At 38.0% G+C, this 18,285-nt stretch overlaps 1 protein-coding gene across 2 annotated transcripts in view; it reads left to right on the top strand.

Annotated features, from left to right (window-relative positions):
- Positions 1-18,056, top strand: part of UACA (uveal autoantigen with coiled-coil domains and ankyrin repeats) — a 74,181-nt gene extending 56,125 nt beyond the window's left edge. For both annotated transcript variants that reach the window (XM_048867119.2, XM_075133265.1), the window contains exons 11-19: positions 763-870; positions 3,117-3,149; positions 3,839-3,937; positions 4,174-4,204; positions 5,154-5,206; positions 8,478-11,189; positions 12,259-12,411; positions 15,104-15,169; positions 15,992-18,056. In XM_048867119.2, the coding sequence (XP_048723076.1) occupies positions 763-870; positions 3,117-3,149; positions 3,839-3,937; positions 4,174-4,204; positions 5,154-5,206; positions 8,478-11,189; positions 12,259-12,411; positions 15,104-15,169; positions 15,992-16,063 (3,327 nt within the window). In that variant the 3' untranslated portion in view covers positions 16,064-18,056. The remainder of the gene's footprint in view (positions 1-762; positions 871-3,116; positions 3,150-3,838; positions 3,938-4,173; positions 4,205-5,153; positions 5,207-8,477; positions 11,190-12,258; positions 12,412-15,103; positions 15,170-15,991) is intronic.
- Positions 18,057-18,285: the final 229 nt, after the last annotated feature.

Here is an 18,285-nt window from a genome sequence, read left to right as displayed (position 1 = left end):
AGGTCCTGAAACTGAGAATCCTGCATATCTTATTGTAGCAACTGTACTATTAAAGTACCTTACTATGTGCATTATGAGAAGTTACTGTAATGGTAGCTTAACTCTGAACTTTTAGCTTTTGTCTGTTTAAATAGGTCATTGGGTTTTTTTTAATATATATTTATAAAATAGTCTTTTAATAGTGGGAAAAAATTAAAATGGCCAATAATGTATTTTAGTTTAAGAAGCATGTATGTATCTCATTCTGATAAAGGGTACTATGCTAATTGGAAATATTGCACTTTATTTAAAAAAGACAGTGAATGCATTTGTTCTGGCTTAATAGATGTGATTAAGGTTACATCCGATGCACTTCAGGCATGCAGCATGTTAAAAGGCTATCATGATGCCTCATGCCGATGAAGTGTCTTTTAGATTACATCTTTAAACACAGTGGCTGGGTTTCAGACTACTCTTTTTTTTTTTTTCAACACAATTTGTTTTTTATATGTTGAGAGCCAGGAGATAAAAGTAGCTCTTGAAATGCTGTCAGCACTGGAGTATGGACAGGGAAAGATTATATTAAAAACTGTGTGTGTATTACATCCATCCAAGGACAAGAATTTAGTGGTGGAGAATCTGAAGGCGCTTTAGATAAGTTTACTAGGTATAATGATTTAAAGAGAGGCTGCAGATATGTTGTGAATTTTGTTAAACAAGCATTGGTGTTCTGAAGGACCATTATCATTACTAGTTAAAACGCCTACATTTTCTTTGTTTCAGGAACTGGAAGCAGAAAATGAAGATTTGAAAGACCGATTGAAAGAGATTCAACAGGAACAGAGAATACTTCTAAACAGAGTCAGTGTATTAGAGCTACAACTGAACGAGGTAAAAATAGTTTTTGTATAATCCTGTTTAAAAACTAACAATCGTCTAACTTGAATAACAAAGCCATTCTTTTGAAATTGGCATAGTACATCAGAATGGCTTTGTCTAAAGTCTTGAAATGGAAATTTCAACAATTCACAATGAACTGAACATTAAAAAAGGAGCCAGGGATTTATTGCTGGGTTGCTCGTTTTCTCAAATCAAATGTTCCACCAGGAAATCAACAGCCTCTCTGCTCTTATAAGAGTCATCTGTGGGAAACGGAATTACTTAATTTAACTTAAAAAAAAAATTAAAAAAATCCTGCTTTGAACTTTAATTTGATGTTCTTTGATGAATAACCAATGCTTGTTTTGAAAGGAATGCATGTGGGAAAGCTGTCACTCTCACTTCCTGAAGGATTCTTCATTAATCATTTTACTTTCTCAGTTTAATGGGTGGCTTTGACTCCTGTATGGGTGGGTGGCGGGAAAATACAGATAACCAAGCTCTGTAACATTTTTATTGCTTCCCTGTGAGCTGTTTTTGTTGACTCACTGTTACGTGGCTTTTTGCTGCAATACGGTATATCCATAGGCAGATGACCTTTTGATACTGTGGTCATTTCTAGAATGTGATGAAACGTTGCTTTAGAAGTAGTTCTATTGATACTCAAATATGAGCGACAGCCTTACATCACAATCGAGACTGTAGAGCATGTGGTGGTTCATGTTACAGATTTAAGAACAAATTCTAATCTCAGATGCATGGCTAAAAGCAGATATTCTGCCTTTAATAGTATCTGTTATTCTGTATTTAAAAACAGCTGGGAAAAACCCAAATGTGATTATCCATTAACTATAAGTGGATTGCTTCTAGGGCATTGCTTTGATGCTTTAGTACTGAGAGCTCCTGGGGGTGACTCAGCAGACATGAAACTGTAGTAATTAACAGGAAAGTTCAGCAGGAGCAAAGCTTCAATCAGCAGAAATTGAAACCAAGATTCCCAACCTGGGGCTCTCACAGCTCTCATCCAGAGGCATTGTGTATCCCCCCTCTGCCTTTACAGCCCTCTGAGAGCTTGTAGAATGGAAGAGGAAAATAAAGCTGGAGTTAACCCCTTGTTTACTGGAAGCCATGTTTTGCCCCTGCACTTTCTTCACAAGTACTTTTTAAACTTAAATAGCAGTAATCAGTTAAACAGCAGTAATCAAAAAATCAAGCGTGTACATGTGTATGCATAACTCAGTTCCAGTGTGTTATAAGCATCCATTGGTATGTTCATACCTGATGGTCATGATTACAACAAAGTGAACCTTTAACTACTTTGAGCAGCAGCACCAAGAGAAACATGTCTAGCATTCATTTTCATCCAAAATCATCAAATTGGAATTGGAAAAGGTTCAGAAAAGGGCAACAAAAATGATTAGGGATATGGAACGGCTTCCATATGAGGAGAGATTAATAAGACTGGGACTTTTCAGCATGGAAAAGAGGCGACTAAGGCAGGACATGATAGAGGTCTATAAAATCATGAGATGTGGAGAAAGTGAATAAGGAAGTGTTATTTACTCCTTCTCCTAATACAAGAACAAATGAAATTAATAGGTAGCAGGTTTAAAACAAACACAAGAAAGTATTTTTTCACATAATGCACTGTCAGCCTCTGGAACTCCTTGCCAGAGGGTGTTGTGGGGTTCAGAAGGGAGCTAGATAGATTCATGGAGGATAGGTCCATCAATGGTTATTAGCCAGGATGGGCAGGAATGCTGTCCTTAGCCTCTGTTTGCCAGAAGCTGGGATTGGGTGACAGGGCATGGATCACTTGATGATTACCTGTCTGTTCATTCCCTTTTTGTGCACCTGCCATTGGCCACTGTCAAGAGGACAGGATACTGGGCTTGATGGACCTTTGGTCTGACCCAGTATAGCCGTTCTTATGTTCTAAAAAATGTGTTAAATAACTCAAGAAAGGATGCATACCTCAATAATTTGGAAGCACAATCTGCCATATTAGCATGCATTTTAAGACTTCAACATTATGTAATTCCTGCTTTTTTTTATTTGGAATATGGCAGATTGCAGGTGCTTCCCTGCCAAAAATTAGAGGAACGTGGAAAATGAAAGGGAAAGACATGTTGGCAGCAGGTATCATTCTGGACTAAAATATAGTGATTGTTTTATCAAATACACACAAAACCCTGTTAACATATAACTGAAATGATTTTGTGGGGGTGGGGGGCATGGGATTTTTGGTTGCCTTCTAGGAGCAAATGGTTGCAGATGATCTTGAAAGTGAGGTAGGAAAACTCATTTTTCACCTCTCCACCTTAAATTTGAGTATTAACTTTTAGCTTGAGTAAAATAATTCCCTTTGTTCATCTTATGACTTTTATTACGTCATTTACACGGCAGCTTTAACCATTGCCACTTCAAAACTAAAATGCTACACGTTCACCTTTCCATACAAAAGTTGCACAGCTGTATTTTTGACCGTATGAATTCTTTCCCATATTTTCCACTTGTGTACAGTGAAGGCAATAGCTTTTGATTAATGAGAGCCAAAATTATTTAAATTTAGTGTTGCTTTGTACGAGTTACATAGATTCCTGGCATCACCACCATAGATCTTGTCACAAGGATGTTGTGTAAAGCACTCCAATGCATCTTTGAATTAGATTGCTCATTTTATAGCTCTTTCAATACTAAAGTAGTGACTCTCATTAACACAGCAGACTTCTGGTGCATGCAGCCATGTTATCCATGTTTTGTCTCTGCCATCATTTACATGTTCACTTGATTATTAAATGTACAGATGTTCGTGTCAGAAATCTATGGCATTGGAAAGCAAGGGATTCTGACCGCTAACCTCTAATGGGAGAGCCCCTGAAACTTTAACTCGGGATTTTAATAAGTGTTCTAAATGCTTACGGGTCTGGATATAGTGCTGAATAGCTGATCTCAAACAGAACCATCTCTTGTTCTTCAGAAAGATGAGCTGAGAAGACTCTTAACAGCCAAGGAAAAACAGCAGGAAGAAAGCTTAAGAAGTATTGAAGCTCTGAAATCTAAACTTAAACACTATGAGGTATGTTGTAGTTCAACTCAAACAATAAATATGTATTTTTTCATAAATATTGTGGCAATAATACCAGTTATATCATTAAAAACAAAAATATAATTGTCCTGAAAGACATCTTATGCCACTGAAACTGTAACTGAAAATTAGGTACCTGTATTAGCATCTCATTCTGTATGTAAAATTAGAACAAAATGAATATTTTATTTTTATCTCAATTGCTGCAATCTGTTTTTTCATTTCAGCGTGACTATCTGGGCTCTGGAAGTGATTTTGGTAACAGTGTTTAATTTTATTTTTAGAATTTCTCTCTCTTTAAATGCATTATGCAATCTCAAAAAATTCAAGTGAAACCGTTGCCCTTTATTTCTGTTTTTCTTTCTAGTCTCATGCTAATCTTAATAGTAACTGGGTTTAACCTATAGGTCTCACTTCTGTACACTCAGATTTATTCTTTGAGGGTAGATGTTCCTGTCCTGAATAGGTATCCAGATCTCATTTAACCCCCCAGCAAAGGGTGAGCTAACATTAATCCTCTGACTAGTTGACAGGGACGGGCATGCATATTCTGTAATAATAGGGGGTGAATTTTGCTAAACCAATTTAAATAAAAAATAGAATAGTTGATAAAAGACAACTTGAATAGTTATGTTGTAAATATACAAAGATTGAGAACAACATATAAGATCACTAGTCTTAGGTTCTTGATTTAGTCAAGTTTTTTGTTCAGAATCTATATTGGTGTTTGTTGCTGTAGAATCTGAGCTCTTATCAATGATGTTAATTATCTTTAAAAAGAGATTTGTTGGCCCAATTTAAAGAGATTTTTTTTAAAAGTCCAGTGTTAGTTTTATAAGTTAATATTATGTATGAATGGCTGGTAGAATATTTCTTAAATGTGAGTTTCTATACGAATGATTGAAAGGCTTTGGTGCAAGCTTATCTATCCATATTTACAAGTGCTTTGTAGTGTGTATTCTTAAGCTTTTGAGCTCACAAACCACCCCTCTTTTGATTTGGGTATACTTTTAATTTTCAAGTATGATTACCAACTAATCTGAATGAGCACAGCATTAATATCTATGTAGTAAAACAAAATAAATCATTATTTGGTCTGTCATGAACCTGTATGCAAGTCAGAGGGGGCTACTCATTGAAGTAAGGTGTCCTATGGCTATTTGAAAGAAGAGGTTTTTATTTTATCCCTTATTCTATGGTAATCTAGGGAAAGAAGATATGCTGGTTAAACAGGGTCAAGTATTTGCTACAGAATCACAGGTAAGACTATATTAACATTGTGTGTGGATATTTGTGATGTATCTCTTTCTATATGTATTCCTGGGCATGTAAACAGTGCTTGAAGTAGGTACAGTTGTAAGACAGAAATGTATTCTATAATAAACACTATATTAATCTCACTAAGCTGTTTTTGTAACTTCTAGTGCCCTCTAGAGGAAATGTGTGACATAGCTGTTTAATTTGTGGCTCAGTTCCAATATAGCCTTTGACCCTGTTGTTGATATGGGACTCAATGAATAAAGAATTGAAGGAGGGTGGTAATATGTGGTTACGGAAAATAGATCCTGTCTAACTGGATATCTTTTTTTTTTCTTTGAGATTACGAATGTGGTTGATTAACGTAATAGTGCTGATTTGTAGTATAATTAGACTCCTATAAAGTGTTTGACTTGGTACCCCATGAAATTTTGATTTAAAAACTAGAATGATATAAAATTAAATGGCACACATTGAAATGATAAAAACCTGGCTAACTGATAGGTCTCAATGTAATTGTAAATGAGAAATCATCGAGTGGGTGTGTTTCTAGTGGGGTCCTGCAGGGCTTAGTTCTTGGCCCTACACTATTCAACATATTTATCAGTGACCTGGAAGAAAAAAATCGTTACTGAAAGTTTTCAGAGGAGACAAAAATTGGGGGAGTAGTAAATAACGAAGATGACAAATCTGGATCGTTTGGTAATTTGGGCTCAAGCGAACAGTCATAGAACTGGAGGGGATCTTGAGAGCTTAACTAGTCCAGTCCCTGCACTCATGGCAGGACTAAGTATTACCTAAGCCATTCCTGACAGGTATTTGTCTAACCTGCTCTTAAAAATCTCCAATGATGGAGATTCCACAACCTCCCTAGGCAATTTATTCCAGTGCTTAACCACCATGACAGTTAGGAAGTAGGGCTGTTGATTAATCGCAGTTAACTAAAAAAAAAAAAAAAATTAATCACGATTAAAAAATTAATCACAATTAATTGCACTGTTAAACAATAGAATACCAATTGAAATATATTAAATATTTTTGGATGTTTTTCTACATTTTCAAATATATCAATTTCAATTACAACACAAAATATGAAGTGTATACTGCTCATTTTATATTTTTTATTACAAATATTTGCACTGTAAAAATGATACACAAAAGAAATAGTATTTTTCAGTTCACCTCATGCATGTATGGTAGTGCAATCTCTTTATCATGAAAGTGCAACTTACAAATGTAGGGTTTTTTTCTTACATAACTGCACTCAGTAACAAAACAATGTAAAACGTTAGAGCAGGGGTAGGCAACCTAGGGCACATGTGCCAAAGGCGGCATCTGAGCTGATTTCCAGTGGCACTCTCACTGCCTGGGTCCTGGCCACTGGTCCGGGGGGGCTCTGCATTTTAATTTAATTTTAAATGAAGCTTCTTAAACATTTTAAAAACCTTATTTACTTTACATACAACAATACTTTAGTTATATATTATAGAGTTATAGAAAGAGACCTTCTAAAAACTTCTATTACTGACACGCGAAACCTTAAATTAAAGTGAATAAATGAAGACTCGGCACACCACTTCTGAAAGGTTCCCAACCCCTGCGTTAGAGCCTACAAGACCACTCAGTCCTACGAGATGTCTTGTTCAGCCAATCACTAAGAGAAACAAGTTTGTTTGCGTTTTCGGGAGATAATGCCGCCCACTTCTTAATTACAATGTCACCTGAAAGTGAGAACAGGCGTTCACATGGCACTCTTGTACCTGGCACCACAAGATATTTATATGCCAAATGCGCTAAAGATTCATATGCATCTTCATGCTTTGGCCATCGTTCCAGAGGACATGCTTCCATGCTGATGACACTTGTTAAAAAAAAAAATGTGTTAATTAAATTTGTGACTGAACTCCTTGGGGGAGAATTGTATATCTCCTGTTCTGTTTTACCCGCATTCTGCCATATATTTCATGTTATAGCAGTGTCAGATGATGACCCAACACATGTTGTTCATTTTAAGAACACTTTTGCTGCAAATTTGACAAAATGCAAAGAAGATACCAATGTTAAATTTCTAAAGATAGCTACAGCACTGGACCCAAGATTTAAGAATCTGAAGTGCCTTCTAAAATCTGAGAGGGACGAGGTGTGGAGCATGCTTTCAGAAGTCTTAAAAGAGCAACACTCCAATGCGGACACTACAGAACCCAAACCACCAAAAAAGAAAATCAACCCTCTGCAGGTGGCAGCTGACTCAGATGATGAAAATGAACATGCGTCGGTCTGTACTGTTTTGGATTGTTATCAAGCAGAACCCGTCATCAGCATGGACGCATGTCCTCTGGAATGGTGGTTGGTATGAAGGGACATATGAATCTTCAGCGCATCTGGCATGTAAATATCTTGCAATGCTGGCTACAACAGTGCCATGCAAATGCCTGTTCTCACTTTCAGGTGACATTGTTTAGAAGAAACGGGCAGCATTATCTCCTGCAAATGCAAACAAACTTGTTTGTCTGAGCAATTGGCTGAACAAGAAGTAGGACTGAGTGGATATGTAGGCTCTAAAGTTTTACATGGTTTTATTTTTGAATGCAGGGGTTTTTTTTGTACATAATTCTACATTTGTAAGTTCAACTTTCATGATAGAGATTGCACTACAGTATTTGTAATCGGGGAATTTTTTTTCCTAGTTTTTGACAGCACTGGAGCAGACCATTTCATAGCATTAAAGTACAATCAGTTACCCTTCTCCACAGCTTTTCTCCTTTAAATTCCCCTGAAGTTTAGCATAATTTGTCCATTGAATTCCAGTGAAAACAAACTACACCTTTAGGGCCCAGTTCAATTTATAGTGTAGTCCAGTGGGGATCTTTTCACTGACTCTTATGAGTGTGGGCTCAGTTCCTAAATGATGAAAAATGTGCATGCATTCAGTACACTTACATTTATTTTATACTCTTAACATCTTCAGATCATTCAACTTCTAGATGTTTGAATGACGGCTACAAGTAAAGTTGCATAGTTTCTCTGTAATACTGATAGTTTTGCTTATATAAGCCAAAATATATTTTGGATTCCTGGTCTAAATTACCTGCATTAATTGTTCCTGCTCACAAATTATAAACTGCTTGTAAATCTGAAATATACAATGGAGGTAAAGCGTATATGTTTTAGATGAGCATAATTAAAGAAGTAATGTATGAAAAAATATGAAGAATAAATTGAACAAATTTCTCTTTTTAAGCATGTATCTATTTCTTTGCCAACTAATCTGCAGACCAAGTCTGTGCTGAGACCACTGGAACTGTCACTATCTAGCCAATCCTCCAGTTCCGAGAATGAAATTCTAAAGAGAGAGCTAGACAACATGAGAATCTCTTATGGCACAGCAAAAGAAGAAATAAGAAAACTTCAGAAAGAGCTGTCTCATAAGGTAGCTGAATGCAAAGCTTTGACATCAGAGTGTGAAAGAACCAAGGAGGAATCTGATGGACAGATAAAGCAATTGGAGGATGCTTTAAAAGATGTGCAGAAGAGAATGTTTGACTCAGAAGGCAAAGTAAAGCAAATGCAAACCCACTTTCTTGCGCTGAAAGATCATCTGACTAACGAAGCAGCTATAGGAAGCAATAAGTTAACAGAAGATCTAAAGGATCAGTTGAAAGACATGAAAGCAAAATATGAAGGAGCTTCTGCAGAAGTAGGCAAGCTAAGGAACCAAATCAAGCAAAATGAATTGTTAGTTGCGGAATTTAGGAGAGATGAGGGGAGGCTGTTGGAGGAAAACAAAAGGTTGCAGAAGGAACTCGGTAAGTTAGAGATGGAGCGAGAGAAGAGTGGGAGAAATGTCGTGGAGGTACAAGGACAGCTAAAAGAAATGGCAGCAAAGTTAGTCCTCTCTGTACCTGTTGAGAAATTTGAAAATATGAAGAGTTTATTATCAACTGAAGTGAATGAGAAAGCAAAGAAATTAGTAGAGATGGAAAGAGAGTATGAAAAACTGCAGGCAGAGCTTCGGCTCTTAAAGAGGGAATTTGAGAGTCAGAAAGCTAAATTTTCTCAGTATGTGAGGCCAGAGGAACATGAACAAATGAGGGGCAGATTTGAGAAAAAAACTGAAGAACTGGAAAAAATGATTTCTGAATTGTCGAAGAATCAGACATTGCAGAAGGAAGTGGAAAGGGTGCACATGGACAACAAGCTGCTTAAGCAGCAAATACACACTTTAACATCTGAGATTAAAAGCCAATATGTGCCTTTAAAACTGAATGAAGAAATGAAAAAAACAAATGATCTGACTATTGTGGATCTGACCAAAAAACTTGCTGAAGTAACGCAAAAGTACAATGAAAACAAAGCAGAAGCTGAGAAGCTGCTGATGGAAAAGACCAGTTTAAGTGAGACTGTAAGTCACTTCCAGGCTGTGTACATGTCTCCAGAAAAGCACGAAAAAGAAGTGGCAGCCTTAAAATCCAACATTGTGGAACTTAAAAGGCAGCTTGCTGAGCTTCATCTAAAATATGATGCTGAACAGGCAAAAGTCTCCAAACTAGTGTCTGAAAACACAACTCTGAGGGACTCTCTGAATGATCAATACATACCTGCCAAAACACATGAGGAGATTAAAACAGTCTTGAACAGCACATTAGAAAAGACTAATAGAGAGTTGTCAGTTCTGAAGGAAAAAACTGAAGATCTAAAGCGAGAATTTATGAGAGTAAACGAAGAGAATGGAACTTTGAAAAAGAAACTGAGACTCCTACAGAACCACATACAAACAGAGTATGTAAGTTTAAAAGATCATGAGAGTAAGGTATCTACCTTAAATAAAAGCATGCAAGAGTTACAGGACAACAACACTGAGTCACTGGCTAAATACAAGAGAGGCCAAGAGGAAATCTTACAGTTACATGCAGAAATTGAAGCCCAGAAGAAGGAACTTGACACAATTCAAGAATGCATTAAGTCAAAATATGCCTCTGTTGCCTGCTTTGAAGAGAGAGAGAGAAACTTTGAAGCCATGGTGAAAGAACTAAAACAGCAGTTGCTAGAACAGACACAGAGATGCAGAGAATGTGAGGAGGAGATGCAGAAACACAAACAGGAAAATGAGAAGTTAAAGGACGGGTTTTTGTCTATGGAAAACGACTTGCAACAAAATTACATTCTTGCTGAGAAATCCCATGAAATGGAAAAAATGTTCACCAGCAAAATGGAAGAACTGAATAAGCAATTGAGAGAATTACTGCAAAAATACACAGAGATAAAACATGAAAAAGACAAGCTACAAGAAGAGAGTGCTAAACAGATTTCTGAGGCCCTTGCTATGCAAACTCGCATGCAGGGTCACTATGTTCCAGTGGAACAGTTTGAAGCCTTGAAGAGAACGCTTGGCCACACAATAGAGGAACTAAAAGAAGACCTCAATAGTAAAAAGGCATGTTATGACCGAGAACTAGAAAAGTTAAGAGAACTGCAGCAGGAATTAGCAGATCTACATAACTCCTCAATATCTTTGGCAGAACACACGCAGATGAAAGAAGCATTTGAAAAAGAAATTGTAGCAGTCAAAACTAGCTTGAAAAAGGAAGTGGAAGAAAACCAAGCAAAAAGTGAGGAAATCTCTAAACTCCAGTCTGAGATTCAAAATACTAAACGAGCTTTAACTGAACTGGAGAGCAAAGAAGTAGTTGATATGTCAGAGTATAAATCCATGAAAAGTGCCTTAGAGACCCAGGTTACTAGCATCGCTGGAAACTTAGCCAGCTTGAATAGAAAATATGAGGAAATGTGTGAAGAGGCTTTGCAAGCCAAAAAGGAAGAGCTTTCTGCAAAAGATGAAAAGGAATTGTTGCAGTCAAGAAGCTTCAGCATTGAACAAGAAATTAAGGACCAGAAAGAGAGATGTGATAAATCTTTGACAACAATTACTGACTTGCAAAAAAGAATACAGGAATCTGCAAAGCAAGTGGAAGCAAAAGATAACAAGGTAGGCAGAAAGTGTTCAATATTTAACAGTATTAACTGCCTCTCTTTAGATCCAAAGGGCCAAATTTGCAAATGTAGTTACCTAAACACACTCACTTACACACCTAAGTGTAGGCATCTGAATTCGGTCCAAATTCTCAAAGCTGAGGACCAGTTTTGTGTGCTGTTATGCAAAGTGCTATTTAATTCCCCCAAAATTTTGCTCCCTAACACAGAACTATTCAAATTTCTGTTTTACTAGAATTTTCAAGTTTTAAATGCATATTATTCAATTTCAAAATATTAATACTACATCCACTAGCAGACTTTGTTTTTTAAAATAATCTGAAAAAAGTAATACTCCGCTTCCTTTGTGTGTTGCCTTGTCATTTTGACACTGTTGCTTGCCAGTTTAACACCAAATGATATTGGGAAGTCAATGTAAGAGAAGATTTAAGGCATTATGAATATGTGATGAAAAAGACTTGCAGTTTTCTTAATGCTATTTAATGAAGATATTTTAGTTTTAAAACAAGACGCATTATTGTTATACTAGGATTAAGGAGCACTGCATTATAACTTTATCCTACAATATCTTTCAGAATTAATGTTATATGCACTTTATACCATCCAAAGAACTAGGTTTTCGCATCTAGTAGTAGCTGCTAATTCTGTAGTTAAATGTGTACTGTGTGTACTCTTTCTCTGAAGAATTGGATACCTTTATGGCCAAATTTCCTAAGGGCAGTCTCACTTGTGGGCATTACGCCTGCAAAAAAAGATAAGGCTGATGCCCTGCTTTGAAATCTGGGCCTTAGCTAATTTGCACACTGAAGATAAGTGGCTGGTTGACCTATGGGCTATGTCTTACAGATTTCTGAATCCTAAGAAGCTGAGAGCAAAATATTTGATATATTTTCAAAGCATCTCTCTTTTTCTCTTACAGACTTTTCTAGTAAACCAAGATTGATGAGGTCAATATAATGATGTCCTCATACACTTGTTAACCTTTAGTTGACCTTGCAAACTAATATTCTCTTATAAATATGTTCAGAAAATGAAACATTATAATCTTTGTATTTCTCTTACAGATAACAGAGCTGCTTAATGATGTAGAACGACTAAAGCAGGCTCTTAATGGCCTGTCTCAGCTTACATACACCTGTGGGGTTCCCTCAAAGAGACAGAACCAACAAGTTGAAATGCTCCAGCACCAGGTGAAAACCCTGCAGCAGCAGCTGGCTGTAAGTACTTACGTAGAACTTTGCTCCAGAGCTCAGTCATAAGGCGTGTTACTATTTTTGTCAGAAGTGGTGGAATAAGTTTTAATATATGTTGTTTAGGAGCGGGGAAATGGGATGGGCAGGAAGCTAGGATCCTCTGAGGAAAAGAATGGCATTATTTAACGTGATCTGGAAAAAGGGGTAAACAGTGAGGTGGCAAAATTTGCAGATGATACAAAACTTCTCAATATAGTTAAGTCCCAGGCAGACTGCGAAGAGCTACAGAAGGATCTCTCAAAACCGGGTGACTGGGCAACAGAATGGCAGATGAAATTCAATGTTGATAAATGCAAATTGGAAAACATAATCCTGACTATGCATATAAAATGATGGGGTCTAAATTAGCTGTTACCACTCAAGAAAGAGATCTTAGAGTCATTGTGGATAGTTCTCTGAAAACATCCACTCAATGTGTGGCAAAAAAGCAAACAGAATGTTGGCAATCATTAAGAAAGGGATGGATAATAAGACAGAAAATATCATATTGCCTTTACATAAATCCATGGCACTCCCACATCTTGAATACTGCATGCAGATGTGGTCGCCCCATCTCAAAAAGGATATACTGGAATTGGAAAAGGTTCACAAAAATCAATAAAAATGATTAGGCGTATGGAACAGCTGCTATATGAGGAGAGATTAATAAGACTGGGACTTCTCAGCTTGGAAAAAAAGACAACTAAGGGGGGATATGATAGAGGTCTATAAAATTATAGAGGTGTGGAGAAAGTAAATAAGGAAGTGTTATTTACTCCTTCTCATAACACAAGAACTAGGGGTCACCAAATGAAATTAATGGGCAGCAGGTTTCAAACAAATAAAAGGAAGTATTTCTTCACACAACACAGAGTCATCCTGTGGAACTCCTTGCCAGAGGATGTTGTGAAGGCCAAGACTATAACAGGGTTTAAAAAAGAACTGGATAAATTAATGGCGGATAGGTCCATCAGTGGCTATTAGCCAGGATGGGCAGGAATGGTGTCCCTAGCCTCTGTTTGCCAGAAGCTGGGAATGGGTGACAGGGGGTGGATCACTTGATGATGACCTGTTCTGTTCATTGCCTCTGGGGCACCTGGCACTGGCCACTGTCAGAAGACAGGACACTGGGCTAGATGGACCTTTGGTCTGACCCAGTATGGTGGTGGTTACGTGATTTCTTTGCGATAGAACAGTTTTGGAGGTTTCTACTTGCCCCAGCTTTCCTGTGCCCATGAGGAGAGGTGGCAGTGTCTTTTGGAAAAACCTGTCCAAATGAAGTGTTCTCGTCCTGCAGTATTAATCCAAAATCAGTGAATAAGTCCTGTGTGCAGGTGCTGCAGTAAGATTGTGTACTGCACATGCCAGCAGTGAATTCCGTGCCGTATAACACAAAGGAAGGTAGTCTCTGTCCCAGGGGATTAACAATCTCAGGGTTGTCAGACACTAGGAGGGCGCTTTCCAGTTTGGGTACCACTGACCTGTGCTAGCTCTGTTTGAGCTAATCTGCTAGAAACAGCAGTGGGGCTGCAATGGCAAAGGTGGTGGGTTGGCCTAGCAGCCTCAGTACGCAAGCGGGAGAAATGGGCTGGATTGTATTCAAGTGGTTAGCACAAGCCCCTGTGTGTACAGAGTTACCTGTGCTGGGAGGTGTCCTCCCACCTGCTGTGTCCAAGCCTGCAAACGCTTATTCCAGTGTGCTGCTTACTGTTGTGAGTAGTTCTGTACATAGCCTCACTGGAGTTTGTGGTAGTAAGTGCTAGGGCTTTAGTATAAATGTCCCTAAACGTATCTTTGTTCATGTGCGTAGTAGCACTGTTGACTTCAGTGAAACTACTCATGAGAGCAAAGTTACACATACACCTCTACCCCGATATAACGCAGTTCTCGGGAACCAAAAAATCTTACCGTCTTATAGGTGACACCGCGTTATATCGGGGTAGGGAGAGGAACTGCTCCCCACCCCAGCTCACCTCCGCTCCGCCTCCTCCCCCGAGCATGCCGCCACCACTCCGCTTCTCCCCCCCTTCCTTCCCGGCTTGCCACGCCAATCAGCTGTTTGGCGCGGCAAGCCTGGGAGGGAGGGGGGAGAAGCGGAGCAGCGGCGTGCTCGTGGGAGGAGGCGGAGGTGAGCTGGGGCAGGGGGGCCGCAGCAAGTAGCGGGGGGAGGGCGCAGAGGAGCTGCTTGCGGTAACTCGAATTCGGCTGTAACGAGCAAAGCAGCCCCGCTCCCCGGAGCGCTGCTTTACGGCGTTATATCGGACCGCATGATATCGGGGTAGAGGTGTATGTGTAAATCTATATTGAATTGGGTCACATTCGTGGTAGTGTGTGCAGCATCCCCCATAGTGTGATAAAGTGAGTTTAAATTGGGACTTGAGTCAGGGGCTTCTGAACAGAAGTCAAATTCTATTCTTGTCCAAGTAGGTTGGTGGTGGTAACACCGGGGCTGGTGTGGAGAAAGCCCTATTTCAAGGCAAAACACTTCAAGCTGACACTAAAGCTGAAAGGCTCCATTTTTCGGTTAGGGTTTTATAAACAACTAACCTTGAAATTCTAAGGTCATGCGACACTTAAACAAGCAAAGTCAAACAAGCAAAACTGTAATTGTACGAAGAATTGATCTTGAAAATATTGACATTCTTCTCTCCACCTTCCCCCACCCTTCTACATACAGGATGCTGATAGACAGCACCAAGAAGTAATTTCAATTTATCGGACACATCTTCTTAGTGCTGTGCAGGTATGTTAGCGGGTCTATAAAAATTAAGTTACTCGTTTTCAATGTTAGGTCTTTTTTTTTTTTTTTTTTAGAAAATTCTCTTTCAAAGTAAATGTGTGTGAATGAGTAATATCTAATGTCAGTGCTTCCTGTATGCACATTAAATTATTGTAAAAGGCTTTTTGCGGTGCCTGGTATTGCTCCAGAAGGAAACTGAGAAGGAAAAGAGCACCGCAGCATGTCAAATTTAGTGTTTGCCTTCATCTGCTTGTCACTTTTTATGGACATCTAGACAACATACAGTGGTGACCCACTTTAAGGGGGATAATACAGTGCTGTCAATACATGTCCATATCCCAAATAGTGCACTGGAGGAGTTGCATGAGTGTTGGGAACTTTCAACTCTCCTGTTCCTTTTGAATAGGGAATATGAATTTATGCAAAGACAAGTAAATTTTCCCTATAATTACTGGCTGCAGCAAGTTACAATAACATGGTTCAGCTGAGAAGCTGTGCAATTTCAGACCCTAAATATGACTCTTATACTAGTCACCATCATAGCTGAGTACTGTAGATAATTGCAGGAAGCTGCAAGGCAGTCCAGAAGATATGAACAGCAGCATCTCTAAATCAAAACAGCGATTTCAAACAGGAAATTTGCCACTGTGCTGCAAAGTTGGAAATTAACTCTGCTGACACACAGTCATTAATAAGGTTAATTAAATTCAGTTTTACCAATGAGATGGTGATTGACCATGCATTCATTTTGGGAGGGTATTTGTTTTAATTTTAGTCATGAATAATGCAGTGTGGTTTTTAAAAAAATCCTGTCCCCACTTCCAGGGCCACATGGATGAAGATGTTCAAGCTGCCTTACTCCAGATCATTCGCATGAGACAGGGGCTTGTTTGTTAATATGCTTAGTGCTGGTTCTGTAGCATGGCTGTTGCATCCTGTAAGAGTGCTGTGGTTACAGCTGTATTAACCTTCATGGCCTTTCTCTTTTTCGTGACGTGGTAACTGTAAAAAGAATGCACCCCCCAAAAAAATTATTCCAAGTATGAAAAACACTAGGAGGCTGAAGTCATTTACCCCTTGTAAAATAGAACAATAGGGCAATTGTTTTAGTTAATATTAGATGTTTCAAATATGTGGATTATAAAGTGTGTAGAATTTATTTTACAATTGGTGTATAAGCTGGCAGTCAAAATGATGACATAGTAGTTACATTCTTCTAGTGTCTGATTGACCATTTTAGAATAAATAAATAAACTCAAATACAACACCTCCAAATTGATCCTACTGTTAATTTCCAAAGGGTGAATGACAGTGAACTTAAACTGAAGTGACTGTGGCTGAAATACTGTAACTGTTGGATTTTTTTTTTTTTTTTTTAATGGTTAAAAAGTGTGCTTTTTGTGATCATATTAAGTTGATCAGCAGATTGACAGTAGATCAACTACAGAACAAAATGGATAGCGTCAAGGTATACATTGTAGCTTGGCTGGCCAGGTTACATTCTTTTATTTAAGTAATTTAAGATTTAGTGCCTTCGCATTTTAATAGAGGTACAAATCAGTTTTTTCCATCAGACACTAACATTTATGCTTTTTTACAAGATATATTTTTTCATTAAAGCTTTGTAACACTGATTTCAATAGGCTAAGAAACAGCAGGACTGGAGTAGATCATGAATGTAGAACAGCAATTCAGTCTCAAATGCAATAGTCCAATTTTTATTCTTATGTACTTTTTCAAATTTCATTATGCATAAAATGGACCTAGATTGTTTGAGTAACGCACTTGATAAAGTTGTACGTTATCTAGTTCAAGTGTCAGATGGTCAACCAATTTCCAGCAAAAGCTTAAGAGGTTTTTCTGGTTTATTAACACTGTAAATTATGTACTATAATCAATTTTTGATTATTTATGGGGAAAGATGCAAATAGTAAGATTCATAGAGAAATCTAATTTGGAATTCACATGTTAAACAAAACAGAGCTTCATATTTTTTTAAGTGGAAGTGCAATATTGCCAAAGAATGAAATATCTACAGCCAAGTTTTATGGAAGGAAATACAAAAATTGGGACTATTTCGAGGAAAATGGCAGTAAAACAAGAGTCTAGCCACAAAGTCACTGGTTTTTCTTAGTGTCTCAGAATAAACAGAGTAGAGCCTGACCCTGTAAGTACTACTTATGGGATATAATGCTCCTTGCTGCCAGAGTAGTCCTGCTAGCTCCGTACTACGCTCCGTACCAAGTGTTACACTTGTCAGTAAGCATTTGCCCCTAATTAGCAAATAGGAGGCTGTCATCCTGGCACTGATGCAGGGCAGGATGGAACAGAACAGAATTCAGCCTCTATATTTTCCTGCAAGTAGACTTTCAGGGTTGTACAGTAAATTCTGTAAGTGCTTGATCTAACTACAGTTATGTTAACTGGGTTTAAAATACAAACCCCCAAACTGTACCTGGCAGCTTTTAAGGTTCCTGTTTTCCAACAGAGTTTAGCCTCTCTGCCCTTGAGTGTGGGCTTCCTGCTGTATCACTGAAATGGCAACCTCCAAATATGGAAAAGAGGATGTTGACGCAGGCACTTCTAAAACAAACTCTTGTGAAAATGCATGTTTAATATATTTAGCTGTAGTGTGACAACTGATCATTCTTGTTTTCCTTCAGTTTCCTAGAGGAGTCCCATGAGATGTGTGAGTTCACCAAGTATACTTTAGTTTTTAGAAAATCTTTTCTAATCACATTATTTGAAGCTCTGGTTGGAAAGAAATTTGATTGTTTTGATAATACTAATACTGGGCTATTTTAGTATTGAATTTTTCCTTACTGGGGGAAGTTTTATGTATTTTTTTCTCTTGTATTACATATCAATAAAGTATTTTATCTTACTGTAACAGTACCTTGTGGCTTATTGGCAAAATAGTCTACGGGAAAGAGAATATTAGTCTTCATTTTGACTGGAAAAGATTTTGTGTGTGTGTGTGTGTGTTGCCAAGGCACATACTGGGATTACCAACTTTTCCACCTCCAAAACTGAGCGGTTCAGTTTGTCTCCTTTCAGTCCTGGACTACTGACGATACAGCCAACGAAAGTGTCAGCTGTGAGGGCAGCTTGTAAAGTGG

The sequence above is a fragment of the Caretta caretta genome, chromosome 10 (genome assembly GCF_965140235.1).
Source record: "Caretta caretta isolate rCarCar2 chromosome 10, rCarCar1.hap1, whole genome shotgun sequence".
Classification (NCBI taxonomy): Eukaryota; Metazoa; Chordata; order Testudines; family Cheloniidae; genus Caretta; species Caretta caretta.
Note: the sequence above shows the minus strand (reverse complement) of the source record. Positions and strands in the feature narration are given on the sequence as shown.